This window comes from Rhododendron vialii, chromosome 3a, assembly GCF_030253575.1.
Source record: "Rhododendron vialii isolate Sample 1 chromosome 3a, ASM3025357v1".
Lineage (NCBI taxonomy): Eukaryota > Viridiplantae > Streptophyta > Magnoliopsida > Ericales > Ericaceae > Rhododendron > Rhododendron vialii.
In genome coordinates, this window is record NC_080559.1 from 30,456,772 (window position 1) to 30,477,415 (window position 20,644).

The 20,644-nt window shown below is 36.5% G+C and overlaps 2 protein-coding genes and 1 long non-coding RNA gene across 4 annotated transcripts; 1 reads left to right on the plus strand and 2 right to left on the minus strand.

Annotated features, from left to right (window-relative positions):
- Positions 1-1,627: 1,627 nt before the first annotated feature.
- LOC131319828 (uncharacterized) lies at positions 1,628-4,213 on the minus strand. The gene is made up of 6 exons (XM_058350235.1): positions 3,512-4,213; positions 3,208-3,310; positions 3,019-3,084; positions 2,558-2,713; positions 2,363-2,459; positions 1,628-1,989 (listed from the first exon to the last, which is right to left on the minus strand). Exons 1-6 carry the CDS (start codon positions 4,023-4,025, stop codon positions 1,852-1,854), a joined length of 1,074 nt encoding a protein of 357 aa, XP_058206218.1. The 5' UTR covers positions 4,026-4,213; the 3' UTR covers positions 1,628-1,851.
- Positions 4,214-4,925: 712 nt separating this feature from the next.
- Positions 4,926-10,198, minus strand: LOC131319829 (acyl-CoA-binding domain-containing protein 1-like). 2 transcript variants are annotated; one of them, XM_058350238.1, is made up of 6 exons: positions 9,680-10,198; positions 8,406-8,511; positions 8,189-8,292; positions 6,958-7,049; positions 5,885-5,982; positions 4,926-5,340 (listed from the first exon to the last, which is right to left on the minus strand). In XM_058350238.1, exons 1-6 carry the CDS (start codon positions 10,153-10,155, stop codon positions 5,170-5,172), a joined length of 1,047 nt encoding a protein of 348 aa, XP_058206221.1. In that variant the 5' UTR covers positions 10,156-10,198; the 3' UTR covers positions 4,926-5,169. The 2 variants fall into 2 exon arrangements, with proteins under 2 accessions (XP_058206221.1, XP_058206220.1); XM_058350237.1 differs by having other exon boundaries at positions 8,189-8,295.
- LOC131319830 (uncharacterized) lies at positions 10,029-10,349 on the plus strand. The gene is made up of 2 exons (XR_009198057.1): positions 10,029-10,149; positions 10,180-10,349. It is a non-coding gene; the product is annotated as an uncharacterized LOC131319830 (long non-coding RNA).
- Positions 10,350-20,644: the final 10,295 nt, after the last annotated feature.

The following is a 20,644-nucleotide window of genomic DNA, read 5'->3' on the forward strand; positions in this document are numbered from 1 at the left end:
GAAAAAAATATTATATTTCGGTAATTGAATGCTGAAAATATATCTCAATTTCGGTAATTAACTGTCGAGTATAATTGAAAATTTTTAACGGGCTATAGGAGAAAATAAATGGCTGCGATTAGCAGCGCCCAAAATATAAGGAGGCGACTATTTGCAGTCCCGTATTTTCTCTCTTAGCCCACTACATTTCGGTAAATAGTTGTTGAAAATCATACATAACATTTCGGTAAATAGCTGTTGAAAACAAGATTATATTTCGGTAACTACATGTCAAAAATATGTTCAACCTTCGGTAAACAATTGCCGAACATACATTTTCGATAAATAGTTGTTGAAAAAAATATTATATTTCGGTAATTTTATGCCGAAAATGTATCTCAATTTCGGTAACTAATTGTCGAGTATAATTAAAAAAATTTAACGAACTAAAGGAGAAAATACGGAGCTGCAAATAGTCGCCCTCAAATATAAAATATGTTACTACACAAAATCTAAATCACACCTTGTAATAACTTTATGGAAAGTGATTTTTATACTTCTTTTTTTTTTTACAACCAAACGCCCTTTTTACCTTTTTATAATGTGAATTTACAATATTGTCTTTCCAAATGTGAAAGAATATACAAATGAAATATTAATTTTGTAAATTCACATTACAAGAAAGACAAAAAAAAAAGTGTGATTATAAGAAAGGAGAATGGGAAAATCAATAGCTGTTTTTATGTACTTAATAATCTGAAAACCAACTTACGAAAAAATTACCTAATGCTTAGCCGAACTAAACCAAATCAAGCCTTAAGTCCTAATCAATTGGGGTCGGCTACATGAATCATGTGTTTTCTATTGCGCTCTGTCAAGAGCATGTGTTCCATAATATCCAGTAAGCCTAGATTCTTGTGCAGTACTGCTTCTAAGGTTAATTTTTGGTCTACCTCTCTCCTTAGTGCTATCATCTACTGTAACCATATCACTCACATCCTAACTACTGGGTCGACGGGTCTATGGTAACATGACCAAACCACCTTAGTCTATGTTCTCTCATCTTAGCATTTAATGGTGCTACTCCTACCATATCACTCCTCCTAATTACCTAGTGCCTGATTATTGAAATCAGCGTTCGATATATAGTAGATGAAAATGAGCAATAGAGAATATGGCTTAGGAAATTGACGGTAGAGGACCCTGAGGAAGTACACTCTCTTATCGCAAAAGCGGTGCACTAAAACCGAGGAAAATAAGAAGACACAAATGTCCAAGCGAGGCCACTTTTGAAGTCTGTCATGTGTAGATTTTTGTTGGGTCTATCATCGTGCAATTTTTTTACTAATTTGTCATGTGTAGATTCTTGTTGGGTCTATCATCGGCTTTCGTTATTGAAGCATGGGCCCTAAGAATTGCCGGCAGCATGGCTAAAGAGTAGAATATCCCAGAGGTAAACTTTGAATCTGACTGTAAGAATCTTATCAGCTGTTTTAGCAACTCCAAGGTGCAGTGTCCATGGGAGATTGCCACAGTTGTGGCAGATATCAAGGAGTGGGCTACGTCGAGGAAATGGTCTTTTATTTGATGTAATCGTGCTACGAACAAGGCTGCTTACTGGATCGCGTCGCAGCGCATAGATAGGAAATTTTTATATTTCAAACGGGTTGTATTCCGTCCGACTTACAATCTATCTTGTACACAGACTTGCTCTGAGCTTTTGTTTAATCCAAGTGACATTCAAAAAAAAATAAAAATAAATAGTAGTGATTCTCATTCATTGTTTCAAATAGGTACAGGCACTCAACAAAACAGATGTCCCTTCTTCTCCTCCTTTCCTTTCTTGCAGGCATCCCCTCTGTTTTACAAGCATCAAAGTTCTTCATGTTCAAGATCTTCATCATCGTCGTCGTCTTCAAAATCGGTATCATCATAGACAGTGCTGTAGAATATGTATTCATGATTTATCATCTCATGCAGAGTTAGTTTCCCATCTTTGTCATCATCAGCCTGACAATGGCCAAGTAATCAGAAATCTGATAAAACATCATCGCCGAACCAAATCATTCTCTAACGCGATATCATTATTGTTTTCTGCTTTCGTTGTTTTTGTAAATCGAACACTTCTATTTCTAGAAGTTTTTCTTTTCGGGGATCTGGAAGCAACTCGGTTTTCAGGAAACCAAAGTGATGTTTTTTTTTTGGGCCAAAATGTTGTTCCGCAAAAATAACGAAAACAATGAGAGCGTAATAACTCGAGTAGTGAATGATGCAATAATCGAAAACCAAAGCTTGAAAAATGAAGAACGAACAAAAACAAAACAAACAAATTATCGAACAGTTTCTGACATAGTTGATGCTTAAAACATCACGAAACACCTGCCTCGTGAAGCAGATAACTGGCATAATATTTGGCATAGGAAAGTTCTCCAGGGCTCAGGTATTGGAATATGGGTTTCAGCTCTTCCACTCCTAGTAATCTGCCCAAAAAAAATCAAGTTAAATCTCCTCAAAACTCCATCAAATAACTTTCTTTTTTGGAGGAAAATGCGGCCTGAATGATGATAAATTCACGTACTTGTCCTTTTTGACATCAAGCGCTTCGAACATTTCTTCAGGGGAAGGTACATTAGCACCCCCGCTTTCGAATTCAACGTAGTTCTTGTAGATATCATATGCCCCATTTCTGAACTCCTCCAGATTGAGTTTATCATCGTGATCATAGTCAATTGGCCTGGAAATCAAAACGGAAAACTGATAAGTACGCAAACGTGACTGAAAATTGTAGACGCGCTGCTACCAGCAATGAAACTGGTACACCGAAAGCACTATTAGTGCTTTGTGCAATTCGGGGTGCCAGTTTGGGGGAGCCAGGTCCTCTATACCGGAAATTGGGTGAACTTCTCTCAGACCATGCAGTGGTTGAAACAGGGATACACCCGAATTCCGGTATAGAGTGCCTGGCTCCTAGTTTCCCAGTTTCGATGCTACTATCTTTTCGAGACGAGGGTAATCTAAATTATGAATTTAGAGACTGACTTTATTTTTTCTCTCAACAGCCATTTGTGAATCTCTTCATTGCTGCTATCCTCTGGGTACAAGAAACTGCAAGAGAATTTTGTTACAACAATTAAACTTAAAACGCAAATCCGTAGACTTACCATTTAAACTGCAGAAACAAGAATTAGCAAGGATTAAGAAAGAGATACTGGAATAAGGAAATTTTACTCTTTGAATTCAGTGAAATTGAGAAGTCCATTCTGGTCAACGTCAGCATTTCTAAATTGCTCCTTCCACCACCCGGCTTCGCCGTGCTCCATTCCATTTCTCTCTGTTGAAGCATTGTTACTGTCATAAACCCTCTTTTGAGAAACTTGTAATTGCTCACTTTGGTCAGCGCGAGAAAAAAATGGAAAGCAGGAGGAAACCCGGAATCAATCTCACGATTCCGAATTTCCTACTTCTTTCCACCTTTTCTTCTGCCCGACTGAATCGCGAGGTATGTACGAAACATAAGCGAGACAATCGTTACCTATATCTTCGTTAGTAAAATGAGGGAGGTACTCTCGGAAGGAAATGGCTCCGTCTCCATCCTGGTCACGCGATGCCAATTCTTTCCCTGCCCGAAAAGTCAGGCGGTCATTTGCTTGTTGCATGATCCACGCTTCGAGTTCCCTGGATTCAACAAAACCATCTTCTGGATTTTTGTCAAGAGATGGAAACAAATATGTCAATCTCAGGGTTATGTTTAGGGTCCCCTCGTCGCTCAAGAAATCGGCCACGCCCTCTTGATCCAGCTCTTTGGGAACTGGGAGGTTTTCCCAATGGGTGGGCGTTTTCCAGTCATTCAAACCTTTCTCTTCGACGAATCTCTCTATTTTAACGACCAAAGGGTCGAAAAGTGGAGGCGGAACTTTGTATCCTAAACGACGACCAAGGCCACAAGGCCCGTGGTGTCTGTGGATAGTTTTGTTGCTCTGAAAGCAAACTATGAAGAGGGTGAAGGCGGTGGCGGCAAGAAAGGTGCAAACCACCGCCTTGGACATCTGCTCCGGTGAGATTTTGAATGGACGAGAGAGTTTGGAGGCTTATTGTTTAGTTCATCTTTTCTTGGTTTTGAATGGATGATAAATTACCGTTATTGACAGTTAGAAGGGAGGGGCAAACAGAACAATGGTTTGGTAGCTGAATGGGCTTATTAGGACAATTGAATTTGGAGTATAAAGTCATCTGTTTCTGTTGACCATAAAGAAAACTCTCAATTGGGTGAGCAAAGGAGGACCATGCGATTTTCAACCATCCAATTGACTCCATGAAAATTTGTTTAAATAATTCTTCACGCGACTCGAATTTAAAAATCCAGACTTACATCTCTGCAGTGTAGTTCATAAAAAATACCTTCAAAATTTATTGAAAACCGTGCTTAAAATTTTTTAGATCCCGAAATGAACAAGGATGAGCCAAATTTGGATATAGAAATTATTTTATTGTTACTCAACAACCGTGCTGGACTACCTTCATGTTAAGAGTTATTTTTTCCCATTCTAGATGCGACCGTGGCATATAGGCTGTGTTTGGAGGTCAATAATTTCGGTCGGAGTGAGAATCTGATAAACCATACACGATTTGAAGTTAAATAGGATGCGGATAAAAAAAAAAAAGTTAAATAGGCCATCAAGGATCAAAATCTTACTAATCATATACCTATTCCTTTTAAATTCCGGTCACTCAAGAATCATATGTTAGTGATGATTTATATGCATGTAAAATCGGGTTGAACTCCTGGCCTTATCCCGACGAGTAGTGCTTGGGCCAAGATCTTTGAACCCGGTTCCATATCGGGCCTAGCCAAGCCCGCAAAGATTAAAAAACAGAAGACAAGAAAGTGAGTGCAGTAATCATTGAAGCACCAACGAGTTGTCCAAAGAAACTGAAGCTGCCGCACAAATAAAAGCTCCCGAATCAATTTCCCTTCTAAAACCAATCAGCTAAAAAATACTACACGAAAACAAAGAAGACGAAAGCGAATAATTGATGACAAAAAGAGGCTCAAAATAACAGAATTGCCCACAGCCAATATATCACGAAGTCGACAAGAGCTAAAGGGTTGTTATCATATATAGTATGTACAGAAACCAAAAACAGCCGACGATTCCATTAGTTGAGTGGGAGTACGGAATCCATCGTTAATCAGGCTACTGCATGTTGTAACCAAGGCCACTTCATGTCACAGAGATCATAAGCGGCGTTCCCATCATCATCCTTCAGATCTGTGTCAGCGTTTTGCTTCACAAGGAACTCAGCGATTGCTTCTCTATCGCAAACAGCAGCGTAATGCAATGCACTTTGGCCTTCATTATCCTAAAATAAGCACAAAAGTACACAGAGTTGACTACAAAATGGAAATCACTAGATGCAAAAATAAGGTATACAAACTTTCTATTTCTGTGATGTGGGAAACTAAACCACTTGAAAGCAATAGACATCTGAAATGAATAGTGCCTCAGTAGAGGCTCCAATAATAAGTCTAATGATATAAATTGTGACCGCACAGAGTAAGACAACAATGTGTTCTAAAATAGGAGGGGAGACGTGTCCTCATAAAGATGGGCACTGTAGGACTCTTCTAGGGACCTTCACAAAATATATGACTCAAGCACATCCACAATGCCGTACCAAACCAATCCAATTTGCTATCAGAATACATGAGCAAATAAGACAACCAGAATATCGATCTGAAGACCATGACACCAAACAAAACTATTGACGCCATATTACATTTAACCAAAGAAACTGAGGATTTCGGGACATGAAACTAACAAATTCGTCACATGTAACAAGATAAAGGTCTAATACGTGATAACTACATGCAAATTAATTAGTAACTAATTGTTGATTAAATTACCTTAGCATTAATATCAGCATTCTTGCTTACAAGCAGTTCTGTGATGTTAAGATGGCCACGATCCACAGCCCAGTGCAAGGGAGTCCGACCCTCGCTATCTACAATTGGTTCACGAAAAATTATTTCAGATACTTTTTGAAAACAAATTCTCCTTTACCTGCATTGAATAGATATGGAGAGCATAGCAGAAAAGAACAGAAATTGACAAAATTCGACGCAAAATTGTCCTTTTGGATGTTAATGAGAACTTTCACAATTTGCAGAATTCCACAAATCATGCACATAAGAACTGACAAACAGGTGAAGTTTCCAATGAGATAAAAGCGTGCTACTTATTTAGCTTGAAAGGTGCATCGAAGAGAGAAGATATGGGGGAATAAAAGAGCAAAAATACCCACAAATGAACCTCCCTTGAGCCAAATAATGAGCACGCAATATATAAGAACTTCAAATGAAAAAAAAGGAAAGAAAAAGAAAGGAGTACAGGAGCCAATCAAAGCAGAGAATAACATTTACAAAATTCTGAAGTTTAGCATTATGAGGAGTTTGTTCCACCGCACATCTCAATTTTCACCACCCTAATTGCAAATAGCCTGATTTCTTAGCCTTGTTCTCTTCCATTTTCAAAAAGAATTTTTCAAAAAATACCCCCTAGATTCCCCCTACTTCCAACATTTCTCTCTCTATCTCTCTCCACTTATTACCCTTACTATTTTTCAAAAAAAATTTCAAAACACAAAATAATCACTTAGATTTTAATTTTTTATATGAGAAGTTTGTTCCACTGCACATCTCAATTTTCACCATCCTAATTGCAAAAAGCCTGATTTCTTAATCACTTAGATTTTTATTTTTTATTTTTTGTTGTTGGTAATGCACTAGAAATTTGATCATGAGCTAAGAACAATCAGTCCACAAATGAGCCTGATTAGCTTCTTAAGCACTACGCGAGCTGAACCTGATTCCTGAGAGTACCCCTCATGATGTAGCATTCCAATTACCCCATCAGATCTCGACAATAATTATATTACAGTTGGAATGTGTTTATACCGAACAGATATGAAGAAACAGACCTTTCAAATTAACTGGAACACCACCTTCAATACACTTGAGCAAGTTCTCCCCGTCTCCTTCTCTAGCGAACGCATGTATGGCATCCATCTTTCTGAAAATAGTATTTGCAATCCTTAAGATTAATACCATCTTGCCGAGCACAAAAAAGAAGAAGATTAGTACCATATTTCTACCAAGGCATATCCGTACTATTTCCATCATTCACAAAATCGTTGGATACAATATCATATCTATATCAACCAACAATACAACACAAAGAAGATATAGCATGTAGGATAACAAAAACCGGCATGGTCCGGCATAGACTGATAATCTTTATGATTAGGACACAAACTCCAGGTTTCAAACTTTAGAGACAAAGTGAAGTGGATATGAACTATTTTGCTAATATAGTTGTCCTATCTTTCAATTAGACCAAATGGAAAGTCAGAACAAAAGCATAATAAATCCATTACTTCATCAAACATGTACTGATAGGTCTTTTACACTAGTTTTTCATAGGTAATATTTAAGCACTGTAAACTATCCAGTATCCACAATTTTATCACACATAACAGGAGAAAAACTCAACACCAATGCAACTCTGACTTCATTATAGAGGAACAACCTTTGCCCAGAAAAGTAAAATAAAATATCTACTGACACTTCACAAGGTTGACCTAATCCCAATGTGGGATTCAAATAATCAAAACTTCCTTCTCTCAGAAGCCATTATCCATTTGAAGTCAAAGGACAGCTCAACTGCAAATTGGCAGAAGCTAAGATTTCAGATCTAGTGACTAAAATCCACAAGTAAGACATTATGAACTCCAAGAAGAAACCTCTTATCGCTGAGCGAAAAAAAGAAGAAACCTTTATCTAATCAGTAGAAAACTCGGATAGTATAAGCACATCACCAAAATCTAACATCTCTCGGATTAATTCATGAAAAATAAGTGAAGAGAACAGCACTAGATTGGAAACTCTAGTCTAGTAAGTGCAATGGCACTGCCTTACAGGAAGTATTACCTACTGATGCCCCACGAGGTTGAATATCAAAAAACAGTTTCTTATGCACAAACACAAATAAAGGATTCAACAATAGCCAAGCAATGTTAGCCTCTGGCTGAACCAAAAGGTTTACATTTAAGTGCATATTGAGATAACTCCAAAAAACACAGGCACGTGAATACAACCCAAAAAGAAAAACTGTAGCGAAACTTGTAGGTATAAAGGTTCTAGAAACCTCACAACTCATTTCCAGATTCCTCTTCATGAATAAATGTGCTGAAAACAGGGCCCATTGGTCCTTTATTATCTCCACTCGGTCTGCCACTACTATCTCCACCCTTTATCTTCTTTCACCAGTTTGTTGAAGATATCAAGTTCAAAAGAGAAAAGGAATGTTAAGAAGATGCACATAAGAACAATGTAAGCAACTTGCCACAAAATAGAACAATGAACTTACAGAAGTTGAACCACTGGCCCAAGAAGGATATAAGTCCGTAATAATAGAAATATACATCTGCATTGCTTCTTCAGGAGGCATAGCACCCAATTTTTGCCATGCTTGCCTAGAAAATTTCACGAAAATTAGTTCACACAAGTCGGTTGGTGAGCTTCAACTCAGAATCATCATTTCTTTAACCCTAAACAAATGGTGGAATACATGACCAAGTAATTTTTGTTAGTAAGCATACAAAAATATGAGTTTCTTCTCAACTGTATTCTCAAATCCATACTTTGTTTTTCAACAGAATTTTATTCTCAAATCCAAAATGCTCCAAAAAAAAATTCCTGGGAAAAGCATACCATTCAAGAAAGTTTCCTGATAATGGAGGCACACATTATAAATCAATTGTGAATGAGAGTGCTTATCGGTTCCTTGATTCATACTCCACGTTCTTATCTACATAGAATGTGCAGGTATTTCTGGCTTTGTGATGGTGATTGTGTTCATGCTGATTGTCATCGATAGTGAACATATAACAAGTACGAGATGAGTTCTACGAAAGTATACTGGATATGAACCATCTCAAAATGACATCGAGTGATTAATTCATGCACTCCTACCCCTGCCTAAATAGCTTCAATAACATGGTTTGAACTTAGCTTGAATTAGAACATAACTGATCAATGGGATAACCAACTCAGACCAAGCCAATCTTGTTCAATGACCATAAATTGAGCAAAATAATCTGAGGCTTTTACCACTTCGATTTAGAACTTGGTTTTCAATTAACCATAGCAGCAACTGATGACAGAAACTAACAATAAATTACAGCTCTAAAAAGTGTTCCATCATCAAATGCTAGCATTACTATATCTAGGGGTGATAAACGAACCAAACTAGTCACGCAGGTAGTTGATCAAGCTTGGTTTGAAAACAAAACTTAATGAGCTTCAAAACTATGTTCGAGCTTAGCTTGTTTATGAGACGAGCCAATCTCAAACGAGCTTTAATCAAGCCAAACACAAGCCAATCTAAAGTAGATTGAATTTGTTGTACATATTAAGCTGAACGAGCCAAGTAGTAGCTTGTTCTTGAAATCTTAACTAGCTTCAAAAAATGTTCAAACTTGGTTTATCTATGAACAAAACAATCTTAAAGAAGATTTTAACAAACGAACACAATCTCAGACTCGAGTAGCTTGGTTGGTATAGCAGCCCTAAATATCTACAGAACACAAAGCTACTCCGTTGATCAAAAACAAAGCACGGACATTGATACATAGCAATTACCACTTCGCACGCGCAGTCATTTTGAACGCCGACGGCTGGGGCACGCTACACGGTCCCTCGGTGGCAATCTTGTACAGCCCATAGAGCTGCAACTGCAAATCATTCGACACTTTCTGCGATAACCGGTCGGCCGCGGCTGCAGCCACGAATGCCGTGGCAGCACTAAACGCCTCGTCCAACTCGGTACTCTCAACCCCTTCCCAATCATCATCGCTATCGCTCGCCGTCCCCGGTTCGACTCGTTCCTGCGCGAAACCCCTAGAATCCTCCCCAATCGGCTCGTCCGGCTCGTCAGAAACCGGTTTCGGGTCGCTAGCTTCGGGTTCGGATTCGGATTCGGGTTCGCTGCGAGCGATACTGAGCTTCTCGTCGCGGAAAGAGACTACAACGGATATGAGCTTTGCGAGGAGGAAGGAGAAAATGAGGCCTATGAAAACTGATTGTACGAATTGGAAGAGTTGTTTCGAATCGTCCATGGCACGAGAGAGAGAGAGAGAGAGAGAGAGAGAGAGAGAGAGAGAGAGAGAAATCTCGGAGAACCCTGTGGAGAAGTACGATGCTGAAACCCTAGAAAAGTGGACGAGGTTTTAGGTATGTGTGTAGAATTAGAACGGGAATTGAGCTGTTTGACAATTCCGACAGTTCTTCCTTGGAGAGAGAGAGAGAGAGAAACCCTAACTAGGGAGGAGGGATGGTCGGAAATTGGAAGAAGATGAGAAATTGTCCCATGGGAGTAAATTACACTATTGGTCCTTACAGCTTTAGATTAAATTTCTATTTGGTCCTTGTATAGTTATGTTTTTTGGTCTATGTATATCCTACACTTCAATTTACTTTTTGTGATCATACTATTAGATTGATATTCTCGATAAATTCTATAAAGTCAACTATTTTGATTTTCAATATAGGACCGAGGTGGATCCTACGTGTGCAATTAAGGGATGGTATATATTTACGAAGTAGACGGTTGAAAATTTTCATCCACATTTTATATTATACATAATAAAAAACATCACGTGTTCACCAATTTTTTAAAATATGTGGATCAATGCAGCCCATCAAATTTCTATTTGAACTTTATAGCTTATACTTATAGCTTCAAGATTAAATTTCTGTTTGGTCCTTTTAAATTATCATTTCATTTGCTTGTCATTTAATTTGGTTGATATATATTCTTGATGAATTTTACGAAGGAATTTGAATTTTTAATATGAGATTGAGGTAGCTACGCGGTGATATTTACGAAGTGGACTGCAAAGAAGCTTCCTAGCCTTCCTTCACATTTTATATAAACATAATAAAAAACATGTGTGAATATTTACGAAGTGGACTGCAAAGAAGCTTCCTAGGCAGCCTTCCTTCACATTTTATATTATATAAACATAAAAAACATGTGTGATGACTGTCACCAAAATTTTACTCCGTCCGTCCCATTTTTATTGTCCATTTTCGTTTTTCGTGATGTTCTTTCAACGCTTATATTTTTCGATATGAATCTCCAAAAATATGCAATATGGATCTTGTTTGATAGTTTTCGATTAGATCTATATTACAAAGTTTTCAAAATTATGAAAAATATTATAAATTGAGAGATATAAGCGTTGAAAGAATGACTCGAAAAACGAAAATGGAAATGGGAGCTGGAGTGCGACTGCCCAATGGATTCGTCAAACCAAGATATGAAACAATAATGCTAAACAATACTATTAATGTTATAATAATCTTGTGGCAAGAGAAATTATTGTTTTTGGTTTTAGAAGTAGTATATTTATGAAACAATACTCATTTTCGAAGGATTTATGAGAATTGAAAGACCTAAACAATTTAAAAACTAGTAGTTGTAATTATCAAGTAAAAAGTACAAACTAAGTCCTAAAGTATTCTAGTTTTGAAAATGAACACAATAAAATCAATAACCAAGTATTAGTTTGTGCGAGTTCAAAAGATACACAACTTGGCTTAATTATTTATTTTTTTTGCCAATATTTTGTATACATCAACGGAAGTTAGAGTATCAGCAGTGGAATAAACAAATGTGAATAATCAAAACATGTCACATCAGATTTTTATTATCCATTTAGAGGTTGCTAAAGTTAACAATGTCAAATCCCACATTAGTTATTTTTTGCTTATAATCAAAACCAATGGATCCTCCAAACTTTTTCCCTTTATTTCACCGTATATTTTTTGAAAAAACGGTTTTTGAAGGAAAAATAAACAGTTTATGTTAGAAACAATTCAAAAAAAAAAGTTTTTCAAAAAACACACACTTTGTTCGCTTAAAAACTATAAATACAATTTTGAGAAATTTTGAAAGAATTGTATTTACACAAATAATTTTGAAATTTTAAAAACTATAAATACATTTTTTTAAAAACAGATTTTGTGTAAAAAATAATTTTCTATAAAAGAGTTTTGAAATTTCAAAAACAGTTTTTTGAAAAACACACTTTATTTACTTACAGTTTTTAAAATTTTTGAAAAATTTGTTTTTTGTAAAAAAAAAATCTGAAAGTTACAATTTTTTAAAATTATTTTTTGAAAACATTGTTGAGAGAGAGAGAGAGAATGTTTTTTTGTAATATTGATATACTTGATTGAGAGATAAAATTTGGTTATTGACAAAATATTGCTAGTTTTGATTATTGAAGAGCCAAAATTTGATGAGTTGTTAAGAGGGTACTAGGTTTGGTTATTCCAATGTGAACACTTTTTTGATCCAACATTACTAACTTTAACAATTTTTTGTTTTGCTTATTAAATTCCATTGTGGATGCTTTTAGCGGGGTGTTAGTATAATAGTCAACAAAAGATTCAGAGGCTGTCCATAATCCTGAACTCCAAATTCGCCACTCGTGGGCTCGAACCTCTGCCTCCACCGTGGATGGAGGGTCTTCGAACTCGACTCCGTTGGCTCGTGATAAGAAGAACAAAACATTTGTTGATGGAGATGCAATTTGTTCTCATAGACGTCCATTGAAGGAGCCAAATCTGAGCTTGAGCTGTTCATAATCAGCCCAACTAGGTTGCCAATCTAACTCAAAAATTGGAGGTGCGTAACCTGAAAAAAAGAAGCTACAACACCACCCTTTTATTAATCAACAAAAAAGAATTTGATTAAAAAACTTGATAACGGATACATCGAGAATAGACAAAGCAACCAAACACCCCAAGGCTAGAAAACCAGCAGAACTCGGGGGGGGGGGGGGGGGGGGGGGGGGGGGGGGGGGGGGGACCAAGAACGAAGACCCCTGAGAGAACATAGCTAGATGGTTACTCTCCAACACCCCTGAGAGAACACATAGCTAGATGGTTACTCTCCAACACCTGCAGACCTGCTAAACACTCTTGAAATCGTCGACCCGTCGAATAGGCAAAAAATGTTGAATTTGCTTTTGATCCACGGAGCCGCTCGATCTCTAGTCTTCACCAATTCACCCAGTGCTACAACACCACCCTTGCAATCAAGATGAGGGCATCCAAACGATCAGACTGAATCCAACCAAGTAGGAACGTATTAACGAACTCTAAAAACTACGTACATAAAAGTCACAACAAGTTAACCTGCTAAAGACATCATATGGGGGTGAGAGCATTGCTGCATAGTTATAGTTTTGAAGTAACTTCATTAATTTGAAAATTTTTGTTCTACCGTTCTATAGAGGAAATATTCGTCCATAGACTAAATTAACTACTCTAGAGAAAACAAGAGAAAACACTCTCATAGATCAAACGACAAGTCAATTAAACGACGAGAGAAAAACAAAACAAATACTAAAATATAGAAGAAAATGTGTAGAACTAGTACCACGGCCTTTCCCTTCTACCGCCATACAAGGGTGTGAAATCCTAGGGGATCTGAAGAGAGAAGAAAGATATTTATAATGGCCAGATAGAGAGAGACTTTATAGAGGTCATGACAGTTAAAGATTACAAAATTATTTCCTTGTGGATTATAAAGTACATAATAAACACGAGAAATATTTACGAGGAAATCGTGTGGTCTCTGAGTCTTTGTTCGATATATATCTCTGTCTCAGTATTTGCATGCATGGTGCCGCGGCCTGGAAAATGCATGTATAGTAGAAAATATATATAAGTCAGCAAATAACAATAATATAGTAAAAAAATTTTTTTTGGTAACGGAGGAATAGTCCTACAGTCAAACCATTAAATGGACCCGACTGCACAACCCATAAAAAAAAATTTTGGTAACGGAGGAACAGTCCAATAGTCAGATCACTAAATGGATCCGACTGCACAACTCAAACCTCCAGGGTAGTTAGCGCGGCCACATCAATCATGGCCCCCCCACTTACTTCAGAATACTCACCCGGTGAAAAATCGAACCCGGGCAACCTGGGTGTGTCCAAATATAATAATTTGTTTTGTCTTATGTTACCTGTTTGGGATATCTGATATGAACATTTTACTTGCCACAATTTTGCATCATTCTAGTTCCCTCCTTTTGGAGCTAGAATAGAATGGTGGTTGTAAACGTTTTGAAACGACAGGTATCCTCCAACTGAACTAAATTATCACTATTTTGCATTAAGGTTACCAGCTTAATTAATTGGAGTACAAATTTAAAAAAAAAACATTTAGATGCTAGTTGTTTAAGTAATGGAACTCTTATTTTATGAAGGTGCAATTTGATTTCCAATCATTAACGTGATATGAATTAATCTCCCTTTTTTTTTATCGGCAGTAAATTTATTGAAAAAAACTTGATAAATAGTACATCAAGATGGGAGAGGGGGAGGAAAATCCAACCAAAAGTTGGATGAAAAAAAAAAAAACCTATGAAACAAAGCCCCCAAAAAACACATGGAACAGAAAATGCAAAGAACATATCCTTAATGATCCCTTGTTACTTTACAAATTAAGGAAAATCAAGAAAGAAATTATTGTAGCCTTAGATCATTCTCTTTGTGATCATCACTCATATGACTGTTAATTTCAAATAAGTTTTTTTTATTTTATTTGACAGAAATGAAAAGAAATCATTATTCCTTGGTAGTCTAACGCTACAGCAAAAAAACCAATGAGACCTAGAGATATTCTTCAATCCCTTTTCAGAATGATTTTTAGCGATGTTGAGCATATAAAAACATCTAAAATTAAACTTCATCAATCTGAGACGGAGATACAAAATGAATATTGATTTTTGCCAAAACCCCAAATAAATAGCAGAAAATAAAATCGGTGCCTGACGATCGTTGTTTATCTTTTCAAAGTTCTTCTCTCTTCATTGTATAAGCGCAGCACAATTAACATCAAAAGAAATAATTCAAAAGGCCAAAATGAAGCACATAAAACTGGATTAAGAGTAGCGCACGTAATAATTAAGCTAGTCTTTTTTCGTCTTTGATAACTCGATATCCGGTCCAATAAATCGACTAATCCATAGACCTAGCTAGCTAGTGGAAGCGAGTTAATTTCGCAACAAGTTGCTACTGTACGATTTAAGAACAATACAAACTAAACAAGAATCACAAGAAACTAATTGAAATTAACAGTAGAATATAACAGAAGCATATATATACACGTAAGGATAGTGAAAAAGTGGAAGAACTTATCTGATTTTGGATGGAGAGAGAGAACTAGAGAGAGGACAACAAAGCCATATCCGTAGTAGATCTCATGCAATTTCCTCCTCCGTTTTTAACATTGCTTACTCAAATGAGCATCTCAGAAACAGATCTTGATTTGGACTGCATGTCCCGTTCAAGCCGAATTAAAGATTGGAGAAGTTCCGGTCCCGGTCCATTCCGACAGGAACTAGGTTGATGTTACGATCAACATCATATCAGAAATTATAAATAGAAAATTAAAGCAAATATATATATATATATATATATATATATATATATATATATGTGCATGTTGAAAACAGTGGTTTGAAAATCAGTCACACACGTGGGGGTTTCCGTCAGAATATGCATGCAATTAAAGAAATCCACTGCCGTTGGAATACTCATTTGAGCAAGAAACATTACAAGGAGAGGGGTTCCAGTTCTCTCTCTCTCTCTCTCTCTCTCTCTCTCTCTCTCTCTCTCTCTGAGTTGGCTTCCAGGAGTAATGGCCCCGTTGGCTTCCAGGAGTAATGGCCCCGAGAATGAAGGAGAGTGTCCTGTTATAAATAGGACGATGTTGATACCATGATGAGACGGAATTACCGCCGAGCAAAAAATAAAAAATTACCATAACACCCCCCTTGGTGCCTTTAGAAAGACTGGTCGCCAATGGTGGCAAAGCAAGTGCACGTGGTAGTACCTACGGTCGCGGACCGATTTTCCATCATTTCTCTCAAAATCAATTGGTATTAGAAAGGGTTTCAATTAAGTTTTTTATGATATTTGACATCGCACCCGTAAATTTGCTTTTAGAGAGATCGCAGAAAATGTAATTGCAATCAAATCCATGGAGACACTCTGGACCCAACACATACAACATACAAACATATATCATTGAGTTTCTGCCCTACTTTACGTTACAACTTGGGGGAAAAAAACAAAACTTACGGCCAAGTTTATCCTTAGAAATCAAAGTGAGTCATATCTTTACTCACATAATGATTCGGTAAGATCTCTGCTCGTGCATTTGCAAATTTTACTCCCTCCGTCCCCTTTTTAAAATTCAGTGTTTCATTTTGGACTGTCCATTTTGTAAAGTTAGTATGAAAAATTGGTATATTTTCCATTTTACCTCTAAAAGTAGATTTCATTTTGAAAAGTTTTAGTGAGTAAAAGTGTAATGATGATGTCTCTATAGTGGGTAAATAGGGAAAGTGGAGATAAAAGTTAATATGAATGTGTAATGATGATATTTTCTTAATAAGTTGAACTTACGAAGCGTAACACTCAAAAATTGACCGAGGGAGTAATAATTTTATTTGAGATGTCACTTTAACCCTCGCACGTACTTCCGCTCCTGCTCTTGCATTATACGAGTTATGTAGGTTATATCATCAATATTCTTGAATCCAAAAATTCGATAAAGAGGGGCACTTTAGTAGTCATGATCCCGAAAATATTTTTCCCAATCAAGTCTAATGTTATTTTCGGTCTTGTTTCATATGCTTTGAAGATGGTTTTGTTACTCAAAACGAAAAAGCCTAAAATTTTGAAAGAACTAAAAATATCAAACAAGCATATCCCATCCCAAAATATTAATTTAGGAATAAAAAGACATGACTTTTGTTGGAGATATGCCTTGAATTTGGAATGGTCGAAGAAAGGTATTTGACTTCCTAAAAGATTTGTTTCTGTGTTGATTTAGACTTTGGGTGCAAGGAATTTTGTTTAGGCAAATATTTGTTTTTGGAAGGACTCTGTGACTATAAATATAGTCTTATTCCCTTCATTAGGTTTTAGACTTTTTGAATGAATCCCTTTGGATTGTTTTATGCTCTATTGGATTCCACCTAGGATTTTAGTATCCCTATCGGATTCCGTCAAAGATTTGTCCTTAGATATCTGTAATTGGATACTTCAACAAGAGTTACAGGTATAGCCAACTTTGTGTGTTATCTCCCTGTTTATAGTAGATCCTCTTGCTCTTCTCCCGTGGACGTACCCAATTTGGGGATCTTCTCCCGTGGACGTACCCAATTTGGGGAACCACGTAAATCTTGTGTTATTGATTTTTGCTTGTTATTTTGTTAATATTCTCAATTTCGTTTTCGGCACAACAACTTTCAGGAACACAAACACAGGTATTAGATTCGAAAAAACTTTTGAGAAAACAAAAACCTGTCCTGCAAAGTATTTTTCAAAAAGAGAGGAGAGATGAGGTTATTTCTGAGAATGAAAATCGTGAAGCAATTAATAATTAAAGGAGCTATTTTATTGCTTTTGAGACTTATTGAGAGTTGATGGTTTGATAATTTGTAACTATCAAAAACACTCATCTAAATTTTTTAAGAGAGAGATAAAAGATTATACATGTACATATATAGGAGTTTAATTAAGTTCCAATACTAGAAAACCTATGGGGCTACGTGACCTAGCTCTGGTTCTTCGTTGGATCCGCTTCATATCATGAACAAAAACTTCTCTATATACCCGTGGAAATCAAATGTACGACAACAGTTAAGTATCATAGATTCTTTGTTAGTGTTTGTTTCATCATCGATCGTTTCTTCATTTTGTATCATATAGCCTATGTCGATGGTTTTGGTTGTTTCTTTACTTGTGCATAGTCTCAGGTCTCATATGAATCTTGAGTTTGTAGAGAAGCTTGTGAAGGGAAAAAAGGCGAGCGATTCTACAACCAAATCCATCCACAAATCCAAGCACACAAACACATCCTAAAGGGGAAAAAATGAATACCTTTTTTTTTTTTTTTCCTTGATCGGGAAAAAGAAGAAGAAATTAAAGAGTACCTTGCCTAGGGCTCTGTGGTCAAGAGCACGCGTAAACTCCCCCGTACACCTTGAGTTAGTAAAAAAAAGACATAGAAAATTAGTACGAGACTTCGCTATCTCTATGAATAATAGTAAATTGCAGAAGAGGGTATTATGGGAAGGATAGAATAGAAAGAGGTGAAAGTTGACCTGGAAGCCTGTAAGCTAGGGCAGCAGCACGCACAGGATGTAGTTGGAAAACTTGACAGTCAAGTTCACAGAGAAACAGAAGCTATGGAATTGTAGTTGTTCATGGAATGGCAGCTCAAACCCAACAACCAAAAACTAACAGGCAATATGTAGTTATTATAATGGTGAAATTAACGAAATCCAATTTTGATTAATTATATTGGTGCCCTCTCCATCAATAAAAGTAGCTTTGTTTATGAGGATTTTTTTAATCTAAAATTAAAGTGACCCAACTTCATAAACTCGAGTATTCATTTGACACTTTAATAAAAAGAAATATTATTAGAAAAAGAAATGCTAGATAAAAAAAAAAAAAAAAAAACCCTAAAAATCACTCAGAACAAGGATTTCTTACCGTTAATAAAAGATAGAACAGAGATAAATGATCATACGACACAAAGTTTGAAGTAGGATGTAGAGTACATGATCTCTTACCCTTCCGAAAAGCAATAGGAACATCTAAGTCCGGTGGTGGAGAAGGGGAAATCTGGTGACTGGATACGGGATTAGGTTCGATCCCATAGGTGGGGGTCCATTCTCAAATGGGGATAAGCGATAAGCCGCTTTGCGGGACTTCCCTATCTGCAATTTGTCTATTAACGATCATAAACACTGTATTTCGAGCAGGAATCTTCTCCTGCTAGACTACTAAAATGTGACTTGTTTCTTTTTGATGTTTTCTTGTAGATACTGACACATGTCTCATACACAATTGGAGGCCCATTTTCTTGTATATCTTGTTGCCCTTTTTTTTTTGTGGATCAGACCCTGTTTCTGTACTTTGCGCAGACCTCCTCGCTTACTGATGAGCACAAATTATTGACACATGGAAGTCCCATGTCACATCTTGTTAGTCCCAAAATGCCCATAATTGCCTATGGTTATTATATCTTTCATCACTTATATTGGATTATCGTTTGCGCAGGAAAAGATGATAATTAGAGGTATTTTCGGTAAATTAAAAGCGTCCAAAGTCAATCTGGAATTGCAAAAAAGTGACGGATCGTGTCCCATTCTGAATGGAAGTTGGCTAGAAGAAAGGAAATAAATTTCACGTTGAATCAAAGTTCGGCCATATCTTTTAAAGGTGGATCCACCTTACCAGTTCCTTTTGATGCACTAATGGAAATTGGACTTCAGAAGAAGGGGAGACCAAGGCAAATTAGAAGGGAATTAGGAAATCTAATTAATTTCTTTAAATATGGGATTTAATTAGGGAAGAGATCTTTTTGCATAAGAATTCTTGGCATGTATAAAAGGACTTCCCACACCCCCGAAGAGGACCTTTTCAACGCACCAACTCGGCACAACTCGGCACACTGCACGCAGCAGCAGCATCTTGGCGCAAAGAAGAAGAAGACGGAGAAAGAATTATTTGTTCTCTTTTTGTAAGCTTTGTTCAATGGAGTTTTATCTTTATTTGTTTATGTGTTTTGATTCCATGAGCGGCTAAACTTTTCAACTAGGGTTGAGGATGAAGCCCTATTAATGACTATTGTTTATATGTTCATGAGATTTGATTTTACCCGATTATTTGGTTTGATTTTGATTAAATTGTTCTTACTCCAAATCAACTATTAGGGATAAATTTTGGATATGAGTTCAATCATGTTTTTCTCATGATTTGGAATTGTCTTTAACATTGAACGCTGGATTTTCATTGTTAACTATAAAACTGAATATTTATTGTGATTTGTTAAAAGCGGATACAATTAATGATTCGGTTTTATACTTGCGAGCGGAGAGAAACAAACATTAGACTTTTTGATGAATTTTCACGATGATATTTTCCATGGTAACAGAATTAGCTTTCAGATTATCGTGAAGAAATTTTGGGTAAAGTCAATGATCATGAATATATAATGATACGAGTTAATGGGTGTGGATTCCGAAACCTTAGTATTTTCTCCTTTGGTTAAAAAGAAGCTTTAATTTTCTCTTCTTTAATAATTTAGTTTATTGTTTTTACTTTTTACTTTTAGTTTAAAAAATCAATCACAACATTTGTCAACTAGGTTAGGGTTTAATCGGTTTAAGTTATTTATTTTTCCTAGAAGAATCATAAGTCCCTGTGGGTTCGACCTCGCTCTTGCATTACTATACTTCGGTACGATTCGTGCGCTTGCGAATACATTAAAATTTCACATCTCTTACAACTGAACACACAACACACTACGAAAAGACAGAGAAAATTAAGGGGGCGTTTCTGCTGACCAATAAATTATGGACAATTTTTTGTTGTCGAAAAATGTTAAAGTTGTTTACACTAACCTATAAGTTGTAGATGGTATATGGGTGGGTGAAAGGAAAAAATAGAGAGAAAAATGAAGAGGAAGAAGTTGTGAATTTTTGTAAATAACATGGCAAAA